The sequence below is a fragment of the Taudactylus pleione genome, unplaced genomic scaffold (genome assembly GCF_031769625.1).
Source record: "Taudactylus pleione unplaced genomic scaffold, aTauple2 ptg000012l, whole genome shotgun sequence".
NCBI lineage: Eukaryota > Metazoa > Chordata > Amphibia > Anura > Myobatrachidae > Taudactylus > Taudactylus pleione.
The window spans coordinates 17657306-17673409 of NW_028284415.1; the positions used below are offsets into that span (position 1 = coordinate 17657306).

The 16104-nt window shown below is 46.5% G+C and overlaps 1 protein-coding gene across 3 annotated transcripts in view; it reads left to right on the top strand.

Annotated features, from left to right (window-relative positions):
* Positions 1-16104, top strand: part of ARHGAP44 (Rho GTPase activating protein 44) — a 208223-nt gene that overhangs the window by 92610 nt on the left and 99509 nt on the right. For all 3 annotated transcript variants that reach the window (XM_088468690.1, XM_088468707.1, XM_088468699.1), the window contains exon 2: positions 13792-13831. In XM_088468690.1, the coding sequence (XP_088324816.1) occupies positions 13792-13831 (40 nt within the window). The remainder of the gene's footprint in view (positions 1-13791; positions 13832-16104) is intronic.

The following is a 16104-nucleotide window of genomic DNA, read 5'->3' on the forward strand; positions in this document are numbered from 1 at the left end:
GGGGGGAATTCAATTCAACGGGATGTTGAATAGCCGCGGGAGGGAGCTCCCGCAGCTATTCAATTCACAGCGCTGTTTGGGAGCGCTAAGGATTTCTTCTCGCACACGCCTGGGGATGCGAGGAGAAATCCGACCAAAGTGCCGGGCGCGCAGCTGTTTTTCCGCTTAGCGCGGCGCTAACAGCAGCACGCCCGGCACTTTGGTCAGAGAATGTCGGTTAACCGGCATTTTCCGACCACACAGCGCACTGAATTGAATAGCTCCAGGAGCTTGCTCCCGGCGCTATTCAATTCGCATTGAATTGAATTGCCCCATAGCACCATTTCCAGATGGTGTTATTCTTCTCCCTAACAAGAAAAAGCAAAGAAAAAAAACAATTAATTGTGCAGGCAGATAAAAAAAATATTAATAAAATTAAGATATTAAAAGAGGGATTTTTAAGTGCAATAAATATATATATATATACACATACAGGAGCGCACACTGTAGTAAATTTGTAAATTTTATGTAATAAAAATAGCACAAAAACATACATTGAGGTAGACATTAATCAGCTCACGAAAAAGGGTGATAGCCTTGTGTATTGCCCGTCACTCCAGATACTGCCGTTCACCGCTATTCAGCTCTAAGCCAAGCCTTGGCACCAATACCCGGCAGGGGTTCTTTTCAGCAGCCGCTGTCAGTGCAATGGATGGATCGCTACAGAGTTTCATGGCGTCATCTCAAACAGTGCTGGTACATGTCACCGTCCTATATACGCCAAACGCGTTTCGTCATGGATAAGACTTCATCAGACACCCACTGATGAAGTCTTATCCATGACGAAATGCGTTTGGGCGTGCCTAGGACGGTGACGTGTGGTTATATAATCTCAATGGGAAGCTGCACTGCACTCCATGATAACGCCAAAAACACGTGGACTGTCTTACTATAAGGACAATAATTGAAATTGGAATCAATAGCGCAATACTCTCTTTTCCTGTGTATGTACAGTATCCCCCTTCTAACCCTCCAGCAAAAAGTAGCACCCTTCACCACCTCAGCACACAGCAGTGTCACCCCTTCCCATCCCCCAGCACACAGCAGCACCCCCCCCTTCCCAGCACACAGCAGCGTCCCTCTTCCTAGCACACAGCAGTGCCCTCCCTACCCAGCACACTGCATGATCCCCCTTGCCAGCACGCAGCAGTCTCCCCCCACTTCTCACCCTCCAGCACACAGCAGCGCCCTTTCCACCCCCCAGTATACAGTAGCGCCCTTCCCAGCCCACAGCAATGCTTCCCTGGAGTTGTTCTGCTGCTGTGTACCGCTCTCTCCTCTGCAGCAGCAGCCCAACACCCGGCCGACTTCCGCCCCTGGGTCCCTGCACGGCAGCAGTCTCACTCCACACCCCAGCACTCAGCAGCGTGTGCTGGGCTGGGAAGCTGCTGCAACTGCCGGCCAGGGATCCTGGAGTAGTAGCTGGCCCGGACTATAGGAAGATCTTACAGTGCTGCATACAAGCGGCTCCTGACAGTTCCCTGCTTGGAGCTGACGTCATGCAGGCTGTGTCTCTTCCTGTCAGTGCACATGCGTGAACCGGCACATGCGCAGTACAGCCACACTGACTATTGCAGTGCACCCAGTCAGAGCTCGCCGCCACAGCCTGTTTTTACTTTCGACTGTCTGGGCAGCAAACATCAACTAAATATAGTGTAACATTTTTTTATTTTTTCTAAACGGAAATTAGAGAAGAATATGTTTATAAATAACCCCAAAGTACTAACCAATCAGCTTCTGTCAGTTTACAGGCTGTGTTTGAAAAATGACAAGTGATTGTTTGGAACTCTCAGAGCCGGCCCTAGGCATAGGCCTAATAAGCAAATGCCTAGGGGCGACTGGAATGCCTAGGGGCATTCCAGGGCTCTGCCGCAGTCCCCCCCCCCCACTGGTGCTGCATGCCCCTCCCCCCTGCCCTGCTGCTGCCGTGTAGAAAGCCGTGCTGGGATCAAGTGGCTGATCCCAGCATCGGCACAGCAGGAGTGTCCGGCGCTGGGATGCTATTTCTGCTCCCAGCGCCAGGAAAGCATAGGCGGCGGGTAGCCGGCGCTGGGACGGAGTATGTCTTCCCAGCGCCGGTCAATCATCAGGCGCGGTGGGCAGGACTTGGCTCCGGGTGCAGGCTTACTGTAGCCTGTCACCCGGTAGCCTTGGTACAGCATCGGCCACGGCGGGTGTTTGGCTCTTTGGCTCGCGGGCCAGCAGCCAATAGGAGGCAGACGCGACGAGCAAATCACGGCTCGCTGCATCATAGCCCCGCCCACTTGCGGCATCTTACATCAGACGCCACTGAGCGGGAAAAGGCAGTACAGCGGAGGAGAGGGAGGAGTGAAGACCTCCCGAAGAGAACATGGCGGCAAGAGTTCCGGCGGCCGCGGAAGGGGCCAGAAGATGCCGTGGTCAAGAAGGAAGACAGGCGGCGCCGGCTGGAAGTAGCAAAGAAGAGGCGGTGCCGCAGGCCAGGACGGGCCAGCGGACGAAGACTGCGGCTGAGGACTGCGGGGTGGAAAGTAAAAGAGCCAACGAAGCTCCCCTCCGCCGCCTCTTCCAACGGAGCAGGTAGGCTCTCCATGAGGCCTACCATATACCCCCTCCCTAGACCACCAGAGTTGTCGGGCACTAGGCCCGTGGGGGCACTGTCAGGCAATAGGCCTGTGGGCATATAGGCGGGCACAAGGCCTGGGCTACATAGGGGGCATTAGGCCCTAGAGGGAGTTATTGCCCTGTAACATGTAAGTGGCCTGGGTACTGGGGGCACCAGTCAAAATTTTGCCTAGGGCACCAAATGGGCTAAGGCCGGCTCTGGGAACTCTCTCTACTTTATATCTCTCTAAGCTTTGATAAATGTACCCCAGTATTGTATAAAGAGATAACCTTTATGAAAACTGTTCTATAGGTAACTGTTAAGAAATTGTAGTGTTACCCACTGCAAACAATCACATTTGTGTTTTCTTTTTCTGAGGCGCAAAAAAATGTTTGGGACCTGATTGATTGCCATTCACTGGTCATCTTTTCTTCACAATTGGGTATGAGCATACATGCATATTTTTCTTACAACAAAAAACATCTTTTTGAATATGCCTATTATATATTTTTTATTAATTGCTTTTTTATAACATTTCTTTTACCTTTTTATTTTACATTTTCAGCTTTTTTAGTGCTTTTTACCCCCTGTCCATTTACTGTTACTGAACTTTCTGTTCCTGCCATGTGACATGAGAACAAACCCCCCCATATCCCCCCCCAAAAAAGAAAAAAACAGTGAACCTATAGACTCTTCCTTGAGCAGTATTTTCAGTAGGAATTCTCAGGTGCCCTTGTCTGTGTACTTGTGCTGATGACACATTTTCCGAAAATGCCACATTGTACAGTAGTTGAAGCTTAGGGAACATCAGCAGGACAGGTATCTGGGTCACTGAAGATTTTGTGAAGTGTGTACAGAGAAATCAGCAGTAGCCTTGACACTTTAGGTTCCTTGTTCAAACCATTGTGTAATCAGCCAAGGACAACTGATAAGTGACAAAGAGGGACAATAACTAGTTAGGATTAAGAGGAATCCATTGGTTGAGCCAGTCCTGTTATTTATTGCACTTTGTATTAATAAATGTACGTGTTTCCCTTTGCGCCTGTTTTACCTTTAACTACATTCATCTGCTGCTATATTATGGCATGTGACACAAGATATCAAAATACCAGAGTGTCACTCTTATTCCCTCACTTGTATGTACTGGAGACAGTATTATCTGGTGCTTGTGGTAAAGCTGCGTACACACTAGACGATATTTTGAACGACTGAACGATAACGTTATTGTTCAGTCGTTCACTATATCGTCCTGTTTGTACGCAAAAACGATGAAGGATAACGACCAACGATGCGCGCTCCCGCAGGTCGTTGGTCGTTCATCACCCGAACATGCAGGCCAGCCTGACGATATTGTCAGGTTTTTGCATGTTGCATGTTGCTCATAACGACACTGAGCACACACCTGCCAAGGAACCACTAGACTATATCGCTAATGCAGCGAGTCGTCTCTTGTGTATGCACCTTTACAGTGACTACCCATGGTCATGAGAAACCTAAGCCTGTTTGCCTTTCCTTCACACAGTCCGGTTATATTATCTAACAGGCTAATTACATATAGGATTCAGCTTTAACAAAACCCCTAAAACAACCTAAATTCACAAAACTGTGAAGTTGTATTTCAGTTGTGTGGTAGGAAAATTCGACATTCAGAAGGTCGACACCGAATGTTGCAGGTTCTGAGTGTCAGCAATCAGAATGTCGACATGTGTTTTAGGTCGACAGCCAGTATATCAACATGGTTAACATGTTGACATGTTTGCAATGTCGAAATTTAACATGTCAACACCAGAATGTTGACATACAGTTATTTGCTTATTTTAGCCTAACCCTAATCCTCTGGTCCCATGTGACTGCTAGTGCGGGGCAGATATTTTTTTTTGCCAAAAATGCGTCTAAAATGCGATGCAATGTGACTAGGACACACCAGGAGACTGTGGGCCTGATTCAGAGCCGGACGCTCTGACCAGAGCGCTCGGTCTGTATCAGGGTCCTCCTACCTAAACTTGGAGCGGCCTCTTGGACGCTCGCATAGCTGTGGGTTACCACCCACAGCTTATGCGAGCGTCCATGATGATTTTCGCGATGGTCAAGACCATCGCGACCATCGGGCTTGCGACGAGACCCTGCGGTAGGGTCTCGGTGACCGCAAGCCCTGGAGTGATTTTGGCTCTATCAGAGCCAAAATCACTCCCACTGACATCACTAGTGATGTCAGTGGGGCTGGACCCAGATGGTAGGCGTTCCCATGGGAACGCCTCTGTCTGGCAGCCAAGCCCCCGGCATGCCCACCAGAGGGGGCGTGCTGTCAATCAACATCGACAGCACGCCCCCTTTGCTGCGAGACCTGGAGCGACGGCTTCCCCGTCGCTCCCCGGGTCTCGCGCATGCGCACTAGGGCACCATCGACCCGCTTGCGAGCGGGTCTGAATCAGGCCCTGTGCTCATTAATTTGATATATGACACTTTTATATCTGTGTGTGCCTGAGTCTCTCAATCAGCATGCAAAGTGCTATGATGCAACGGACGCAGCTTTCTTCCACGCCAACTCCCGTTTTCAGATATGAAATGAATCAGCACAGTCTCCTGGTGTATCCTAGTCGCATCGTATTGCCACTTAGACGCATTTGCAAAGTTGCTTTACAGCTGGTGGCTCATTCACACCAAGCATATTGCGCTGCATGGAGTATAGAGGCTAGATGAGAAAGGACACATCTGTACAACAACGTTCAGCTGTTGCCTTCACACCACAAATAAATTATTATTTATTCGTTTACTGAGAGCCGAAAACATAAAACATAAATAACATTGTCCATTTATAGTACCGGGATAGAGTTGCCAGTGTCAAACGATGTCTTTCAAGGTTAAAATTGGTCTACCTGCCGAAGTACTTCTCAGCTCAAGGTTCATTGTGACCAAATCATAAAAACTGGAGGTTTGCAGCTAAGCTTAGTCAGATTATAGAAAGGGAATATACTTGTAATATTTATACCCCACCTCTTACAGGTGGGAAGAGCACTTAGGGCCGGCTTCAATTAGCCGTGTTAATTAACTGCGATAAGGGGCAGTGGCGTAAATTCATCCCAGACACCCGGAGGCAAGTTATAATTCGGTACCCCCCAGCGCGTCACAGTCGCTGACACTGTATTGTAGCATTTCACAAGCAGATACACCCGCAGTTGCACACATAATATAGGCACGCCATGGAGGAGTGAGACAGAGAGCTGTGGGTGAGGGGGTCGTCGGACGTGTCACACTGACAAAAGAAGTTGCTGAGGAGCAGCAACACCAATGAGCAGGGACATGTTATAGATAGACGGAGGCGGCAGCTGATGGTCTGACACGGCGCTCTCCACTGAGTAGCTTCTCAGGTGCCAGGAAGAGGTGCTATGTATTGGGCGGCCATGATGGTACACTTCGGGTGCATATTTACAGCCCTAAGTGGAGTGAATGTATAGTGGGCAATGGAAGAGGTGCCCCTTCAGTGCTGGAGCCTAGCGGCAGGCGCCTCCATTGTTTCCCATAGTTCTGCCCCTGATAAGGGGTAATTAATGCAGGGGCCAGAGCTATTCAATTGTTGCCCGTGATAAGCCCGCAGGCTGCACTTAACATGGATTTATGTTTGAGCCTGAGGGAGGCTCAAACAGAAATCAGCAGTAAATGCCCTTATTGTAGGTACCGTGTACATGTTAACCCGTAGCTCCTGGTACTTATCCCGGAATCTCTAGGTTAACGCATGTTAACCCTGGATTTACCATGCAAGGAAAACGGCTTATAATTGAGTAGCTCCATGCGTAAATTCCGAGGCTATGAGCACTTTTCCTCACACTGTAATTATCGTGGCTAATTGAATCCGGCCCTTAGAGTTTTAGAAAAAAGTGGAACCCTGGCAATTGTGTTATCTAAGTTGTCCTACAATGGTAAGCACTTAGGAGCACAATTTGAAACTGCTATTAAGCAGTTTTCATATGGGTTTGAAAACCACCGTTAATGTGCATTGGTTTACAAATGGCTAATACCACCACAAAACTGCTGTAGGACCATCATAACTGACCAATCAGAAGGAGAGCAAAGACAATACACTTTTGTCTTGAATAAAGAGGCAGATTGATAAATCTCTGTTATGGGGAAATATGTTATTAATATATAAAGGTGGGGAGGGTTATTGTTAATTCTATTAAGAGTGCAATATTTATTTATATTTAAGGGACAATAATTAATTGCTAATTGTGGTAAAAACAAATGATTTTATGACTTGGGCAACATTTATTATGTTATTAGATAGTTGTAATTACGCTTCCCTGGTACTGGTGTGATAGTGGATATGGGGGGGAGTGGTTTGGGTGCAGCTTGGTACTGTAGGGGTACCATGCTTCTACTTGTATGAAAATTGAATACAAAATACTAGTAGCAAGCACTCCTTTGTGTGTGTAAGTGTGGAAATAGATCTCTGTGGTAAGTCTCCGCTGCAGCAAGTCTATCATCTTAATGTAGTGTAGTGTGCGGGGGGCCTGTTGATCGAGGTCACCCACACACTACCATACGCTGAGATGCTCGCTGCTAAGGAGACTTACTAGTAAGATCTATTTCAATGCATGACTCCGCTACTGTTCTCTATCCCTCAGACACCCACCATCACTCCCCTCTTGGTCGCCGCAATACAAGTGCAAGGGTCACGCAGGGACCACAACATACATGGGGATCTATTTACTAAGCCTTTTCAAACACAGGGGGTCATTCAGACCCGCTCGCGAGCGCAGGACGCTCGCAAGCGGGTCGATGTTCCCCCACTGCGCATGCACACGACGGAGGGAGCTCCGTCGTGCGCATGCGCGAGACCCGGCGAGCGACAGGCTCTCCATCGCTCCGGGTCTCGCACCAAAGGGGGTGTGCTGTCGATGTTGATTGACAGCATGCCCCCTTTGGTGGGCATGCCGGGGGCGTGCCTGCCAGACCGAGGCGTTCCCATGGGAACGCCTACCTTCTGAAGCCGGCCCCACTGACATCACTAGTGATGTCAGTGGGAGTGATTTTGGCTCTGATAGAGCCAAAATCACTCCTGGGCTTGCGGCAGCGAGACCCTACCGCAGGGTCTCCGTCGCAAGTCATCATGGACGCTCGCATATGCTGTGGGTGGTCACCCACAGCTGTGCGAGCGGCCAGGAGGCCGCTCCATTTTCATGGAGGAGGGCACTGATTCAGAGCGAGCGCTCTGGTCAGAGCGTCCGGCTCTGAATCAGGCCCACAGCCTGTGACATGGCAGTTAGGCGCTGATTGGTTTGGAGTTGGACTATATCTCCGTTAACTTTATTTCTCTCCAAAGCTTAGTAAATAGACCCCACAATATCTCAGCACTTGTAACACTCTCCTCCATTATATTGCTATATAGGAGCACTGTGACTCCAGCATTGTACAACAATAAATTGGATTGTGGTTTATAAAGAACGTTACTCTTCCTCATTTATTTTCACTCTTCGCGATTGCTGTCATTGAGCATAAATACCACAAGGTTTTATTTTACAGGAGCATCCACGTTACATCTACACCTGCACACCTATATCACCCCACATCACACACCGCAACCAGCACAACACAGCCCAGGTGGAGCGCTGCCCACCCCTAAAGCAGCCCATACACCGTACGTTTTTTGCACGATGTGGACGATTTCGATTGATCGTAATGATCAATCGTGCACATCGTGTGTTGTTTATGTACGTTTACGATGCCGATGCGTGTCTCCGCCGTCCTATAGCTGGATCGTAGGTCTTACGGCAAAACCGTAAGATTGCGATCTATTGTGTAAATGTGATACACATGTATGCATCGAATTGTATGATCGTAACGATCAATCGTACACCATTTGACCACATCGTATGGAGAATTTCAAGGGAAGAATCTCAAGGAAAATAGTACAACACATCGTGACGTCACAAAATCGCACCGTGTATGGCCGGCTTTAGACTCTTCCGCAATTATGCACACTAAGAAGCACTTGGTACTACTATTTTGTATTCATTTTATTTATCTATACTAATATAATAAGAAGGTTGTGTCTGTCTGTTTGTTCCAAGTTGGTGCAATAGCTACTGAAAACTGCATGTAGTGGACACTCCCTAGAAATAACCAGCACTTTGTTTCATCTCCATCTGTCAAGTTAAAGCTGAGTAAAAACAAAAACAAACTTTATTGACATGATCAATGCACGAGATAACACACCATGCATGTGGCCGTAGGGGTGAGGGGAGAGGTGATTTGGGCCTGCAGTCACTTGAATAGGATAGGCTACATAGCAGTCTGTGCACAGGGCACACAGTGACATTGGTGTGAGTGGTGGATGAATAGCATAGGCTACATAGCAGTTTGCGTACAGGGCACACAGTGACATTGGTGTGAGTGGTAGGTGAATAGAATAGGCTACATAGCAGTCTGTGCACAGGGCACACAGTGACATTGGTGTGAGTGGTGGGTGAATAGGATAGGCTACATAGCAGTCTGCGTACAGGGCACACAGTGACATTGGTGTGAGTGGTGGGTGAATAGGATAGGCTACATAGCAGTCTGCACAGGGCACACAGTGACACTGGTGTGAGTGGTGGGTGAATAGGATAGGCTACATAGCAGTCTGTGCACAGGGCACACAGTGACATTGGTGTGAGTGGTGGGTGAATAGGATAGGCTACATAGCAGTCTGTGCACAGGGCACACAGTGACATTGGTGTGAGTGGTGGATGAATAGGATAGGCTACATAGCAGTCTGCGTACAGGGCACACAGTGACATTGGTGTGAGTGGTGGGTGAATAGGATAGGCTACATAGCAGTAGGCACAGGGCACACAGTGACACTGGTGTGAGTGGTGGGTGAATAGGATAGGCTACATAGCAGTCTGTGCACAGGGCACACAGTGACATTGGTGTGAGTGGTGGGTGAATAGGATAGGCTACATAGCAGTCTGTGCACAGGGCACACAGTGACATTGGTGTGAGTGGTGGGTGAATAGGAGAGGCTACATAGCAGTCTGTGCACAGGGCACACAGTGACATTGGTGTGAGTGGTGGGTGACTAGGATAGGCTACATAGCAGTCTGTGCACAGGGCACACAGTGACATTGGTGTGAGTGGTGGGTGAATAGGATAGGCTACATAGCAGTCTGTGCACAGGGCACACAGTGACATTGGTGTGAGTGGTGGGTGAATAGGATAGGCTACATAGCAGTCTGTGCACAGGGCACACAGTGACACTGGTGTGAGTGGTGGGTGAATAGGATAGGCTACATAGCAGTCTGTGCACAGGGCACACAGTGCAATTGGTGTGAGTGGTGGATGAAGACGCTGCTGCCACCAGTCTGTATAGCGCTGCTGGTCACGTGGGCCACTCCCGCAGCAGGGCCCCTATGCAAAGCAATACAACTAGAACACCTCAAAAAAAATGTTGGCAGAAGCAATTTCATCGTGGGCGAAGCCATGGACTACAGCTAGTGGATATATTAATTGTGCCCACATCATAAAATAATAAATGTTGTCCCATCATATAAAAAATATATATCTTTTTTAACACCAATAAACTAATAAGTAAAATTGTTCTCTTAATAAAAGTAAACGATAATTCCCCCCCTATTTTAATAAAATAATATTTTCCCCATAAGAGATTTATCAAAGTTATCTGCCTTCTTATTCAATACAAATTGATTGTCCTCATTATGGAGCTGATTCAGATATGGATGCGGCTGCATCTTTTGGCGGGTGCCCACCTGCGACTTTATGCAAATGCAGCTACAAAGTCCTTCCCTAGTTTACATCCATGTGTATGAGTGTTCATAGGACACACCTCTGACGAAATCACCAAGTGTAAAGAAATGCGTTTGCGGTCCTCTGGTATCCACAAGGATTCGATTCCATCATCCTGCCGAGAGTTACTTTTAGGGCTGCAGCTTATTGGCATGCCAGAGTGTCCTGCGGCTTCCCGCACAACAGATACTCCTGCCGGCTCCACTTGCTCCCAGACTGTGGTTTAACCATAATACCTTCTGGACACAGGTTAACCCTTAGTACGAGCGGCTATACTCCAACCAGCATATTATTAATACCTTGCAGCGGAAATGTTCCGGTTCCAGATATTTCTTATTGGGAACAGCTTTACGCAAAGGTATTTAGGAGGACAACCGGTGGGGGAGTCTAAAACCTGTTGGCCTGTCAGCTCCATAGAGCTCACGCCGAGCAATTTAAATCATTGGCTCTAATATTTAGCTAGTGGATTACAATGACCAAGTGGTTTCATTTTTGGCTGAACACTGGTCTCTCCTTGTTCACAGAATTACCACCTAAAACTATTTTCACTTGGGGCAGTAGCAAATATATGTATTATTGATAACCCCATAGACTACTGTGACTGTTACTAGTTTTCAAAGGAGAGCCATCTAAAGGCCCTTAGACACACTGGACGATGTTTGTACGGGGCGATATCATGAGCAGCGGGCCCGGCTGGGGTGCCGGCATCGGTAAGTGCATCCACACTTGCCGATGCCAGCCACCACGAACGACGGCGGAGGGGGTGGGGGGTGCTGCATTTGGCAGCATGGCATCGTTAGTGATATCCCCAGATTGAGCTGCATGTACAGCCGACTGGGGATATCGTTATCATCCCCCTGGAGCGTGCATCGTTCGTCAGTGAGTGAATACAAACTGGACGATATGAACGATAAATCATTGAACAATATCATTATCGTTCATGGATATCGTCCAGTGTGTACGCGGCCTAAAGCTGGCCACACACTAGACCAACTTTCATCCAACTAGTTGGCTGGTTGGAATGAAAATCTGGTAACGTATGGGAGTAAATGATGATCAGCAATTTGCTCCTAAATGCCAGAACACAGATGAAAATGGTCATCAGACAAGTTTGTTAAATGTTTGATCTAAACAGTTTGTTCAAACAACAGTTTTTGTCCATTTTCTGGCATTTGGGAGCAAATTGCTGATTGTCATTTGCTTTCATATCTTACCAAATATTTCATTCCAACCAATCAACTAGTTGGATGTAAGATGGTCTAGTGTGTGGCCAGCTTAAGTATGTGTGTGTGTGCTATAGTGTGTGTGTGTATGTGTGTGTGCGCGCTATATTTTTTCACAATGAAAGCGTACCCATCTCCATTGGAGAAGTAACATTGTATTTAAATAAAAACCTTTTCATTGTCATACTTTGTTGCAAATTTAGCTACATGTGATTATCTATGGATCCCAGAGCTTTTTATTTGCACATTTGTATAAATTGTATTGTCTAAGTGGATGTTTTTTATTTTTTTCTGATTACAGTTGTTTATGTTTCTGTATTTATGTCTTTTTGCTTTCAGCAAACACAGATCTGCTAATCTTAAAAGGCCCATCATTTTACTCGTAACGGTCTGCAAATCTGCTGATTATGTCCATACACTACCAATCTACAGCCCCAATCCATCTGTGAAATCCAATATGTTGGACAATCTGATTTAACAATTCCAATCACTTTTTGGTTGCAATCTACGATCTGTGAAGCCTATACATTGCAGATTTTTATACACAATCATCTGCAAATCGCAGAATTGCTACAATCAATTGCTCATGTATGGGGGCCTTAACTCTATTCCCAAAGCTGAATTAAGCCCAAAGTGGCACAAGCTCCTAATAAATGGATAATTTGCTTCCTCATTGATATTGGTGAAGCCCACAAATTGCTGCTTCCACTGTGTGTAGATGACTGTGTCGGATCCCCATGGAACTTGACACAGGTGGAGGAACAAAGGCCACTGCATGGGGTACGGTGGCTACAAAACCCAGAGATGAGGACGCTGGGCAATACTGGTTACTGCAGCCTCTAACTTGCTCTTGTGAGAAGTCACGTGGTGAAGCACCCCGCATGTTCACAGAAACAGAACATTTATTTATTTATCTTTCATAGACTGTTCTGTAATTGCTTTGATGTTAGTTGAGGTAGAGATAATTACTTAGGGGCTTTTGCATAGTTAGGATTATTCCAGAAAAGGAGCTGATTTTCACCTTAGTAAAACCATGTTGCACTGCCGATGGGGCAGATTAAAATGTGCAGAGAGATTTAGAGCTGGAAGGGACATGCCCTACTTCAGTACTATTGCTGGTTATACACACATGGGGCCTGATTCTGACCCGCTCGCTAAGATGTATACTCTCGCTGCTGCCGATGGTAGTGCAGTGTGTATGCATTGTGCGCATGTGTAGGCATCGCAGTGCGCATGAGCATACCTTAGCGAAAGTTCACTATGCATTCGCTCGCTGCGCATAGACAGCCCAGCAGAGTGAGTGACAGGAGAAGCCGTTTGTAGGTGGTAACAGGGGCTGGCCATTAAAAACGGGTCAGTGGAGGTGCAAACGCAGGCGTGCCTGAGCATCTCAATGGCGTTTTAGAGGTGTGCATAATTATAAGACAGCATCATAGTACATGTCACCTGGCTTGTTTTTACACTGAAGTGCTCGCAGTGCTTATGGTAGGTTATAGTCAACCTCAAGTGCTACGATAGCATCCGATGTACCGATGGTTGCATACACTTCCTGGACGTGGGCGTCTTAAAATAGGCTGGTAGGTGTCTGCATACACTATGTGATCGCTCTCTAAGAAATACTGGGCGTGCTAGTGCATTGCTGTGCAGTAGCACTGTATATGCAATTTGCATACACATCGTGCGAGCGATCGCATCTAGCGAGCAGCTCTGAATCAGTCCCATGGTTCGGTGCATCAGCTTGTGTATACACACAATATCATCTGGGAGCAAAGTAAGTCCATATATATATAGTGTCTGGCCAGATGTAGCGAGAGGCTGATTGGCAAGTGTGTATCTTACCAAATCAGTCGCTCAGTAGGCGGGACGAACGGCCGCTGGGTCGGCCAGGTGTGGGCCCCACATAAGTTTCAGTGGAAAAAGATAGCTTCCCAGTGTTTATGGCAATATGCAAGAGCAGCCAGTAACTTCCCTGCATTTATAAAAATATAATAATACATTTGCCCCCCTTAAATTGCAACATGGTTTGTTCCAAGAGGAATTTGCTTCTTTTTTTGCTATTTTTGTTTTTATGCGCTCCTAACTTTGCATTCGCCCTTTAACGTCTAATGGTTTGATTTTCTTTTTTGTAAACATCTGTTATATTAATACTTTCATCTTTTTCAGGGCTGAGAAGACAGAGGTCCTGAGTGACGATCTTTTGCAGGTAAGTGTAAGTCCTCATATACTGTAACATCGATAAATACTTACTTGTTTTGATTAATTGGAGCAATAATATACATACATATATATATATATATATATATGTATATATATATAGTGTTAACTCTAGCTCCGGCGGCAGGCAGGGCGCCGGAGCTAGAGAGGGCAACCTTATGCGCCCGTGCGAAAGGGGGCGTGGTCATGAAAAGGGGCGTGTCTGTAAGACGCGTCCCCTTTTCGTCATACTTGAGGGCGTGCCCGGCGCTTACGGACATGCCGGGCAGCCCCCAAGCGCTGCAGAAAGGGAGAATAGATGCCGGGCGCATGCGCCCGGCGTCTATTCTCCGGCGGTGACCGGGACACCGCATGTTTCTCCACCCGCGGGACACTGCGTCCCGCGGGTGAGAACGGCACCTGCAGGCTGTGAGGGCAGGGCGCTTTTTGCCCTCCTCCTGGAGGGCAGGGTGCTTTTTGCCCTCCAGAAGGAGGGCAGGGCGCTGCGCCCCGCTAAAGCAGCCTAGCAGGAACGCTATATATATATATATAGTCAGGTGCATAAATATTGGGACATTGACAGAATTTACTGGATGTGCTTTAACTGCAGACTTTCAGATTTAATTTGAGGGTAATTACATCCAAATCAGGTGAACGGTGTTGGAGTTACAAGGGGCCAAAAGTAATGGGACTATCAACTCAAAAGCTATTTCATGGACAGGTGTGGGCTATTCCCTCGTTATTTCATTATCAATTAAGCAGGTAAAAGGTCTGGAGTTGATTCTAGGTGTGACATTTACATTTGGAATCAGTTGCTTTCGACTCTCAATATGAGATCCAAAGAGCTGTCACTATCAGTGAAGCAAGCCATCATTAGGCTGAAAAGTCAAAACAAACCCATCAGAGAGATAGCAAAAACATTAGGTGTGGCCAAATCAACTGTTTGGAACATTCTTAAAAAGAAAGAACGCACCGGAGAGCTCAGCAACACCAAAAGACCCGGAAGACCACGGAAAACAACTGTGGTGGATGACAGAAGAATTATTTCCCTGGTGAAGAAAAACCCCTTAACAACAGTTGGCCAAATCAAGAACACTCTCCAAGAGGTAGGTGTATATGTGTCAAAGTCAACAATCAAGAGAAGACTTCACAAGAGTGAATATAGAGGGTTCACCACAAGATGTAAACCATTGGTGAGCCTCAAAAACATGAAGACCAGATTACAGTTTGCCAAACAACATCTAAAAAAGCCATTACAGTTCTGGAACAACATCCTATGGACAGATGAGACAAAGATGAACTTGTACCAGAGTGATGGGAAGAGAAGAATATGGAGAAGGTAAGGAACTGCTCATGATCCAAAACATACCACCTCATCAGTGAAGCATGGTGGTGGTAGTGTCATGGCGTGGGCATGTATGGCTGCCAATGGAACTGGTTCCCTTGTATTTATTGATGATGTGATTGCTGACAAAAGCAGCAGAATTAATTCTGAAGTGTTTCGGGCAATATTACATGCTCATATTCAGTCAAATGCTTCAGAACTCATTGGACGGCGCTTCACAGTGCAGATGGACAATGACCCGAAGCATACTGCAAAAGCAACCAAAGAGTTTTTTAAGGCTAAAAAGTGGAATGTTATGCAATGGCCAAGTCAATCCCCTGACCTGAATCCAATTGAGCATGCATTTCACTTGATGAAGACAAAACTGAAGGGAAAATGCCCCAAGAACAAGCAGAAACTGAAGACATTTGCAGTATAGGCCTGGCAGAGCATCACCAGGGATGAAACCCAGCATCTGGTGATGTCTATGCGTTCCAGACATCAGGCTTTGCAACAAAGTATTAAAAAGTGAAAGTTAGATTTAGGATTGTTTAGTTTGTCCCATTACTTTTGGCCCCTTAAAAAGTGGGTGGCACATATTGAAACCGTTGTAATTCCTACACCGTTCACCTGATTTGGATGTAGTTACCCTCAAATTAAGTCTGAAAGTCTGCAGTTAAAGCACATCTTGTTTGTTTCATTTCAAAGCCATTGTGGTGGTGAATAGAGGCCAAAATATGAAAATTCTGTCAATGTCCCAGTATTTATGCACCTGACTTTATATATACAGTGTGTATGTGTATATATATATATATATATATATATATATATATATATATTTTCGCACACACACACAATTAATATTTTAAAATTTTGCATATGCTTCTTCATTACACTTTAAATAAATGAAACAGCCTTAACTTGGAGATTGTCTGGGTAATTCCACAATAAATGTATGT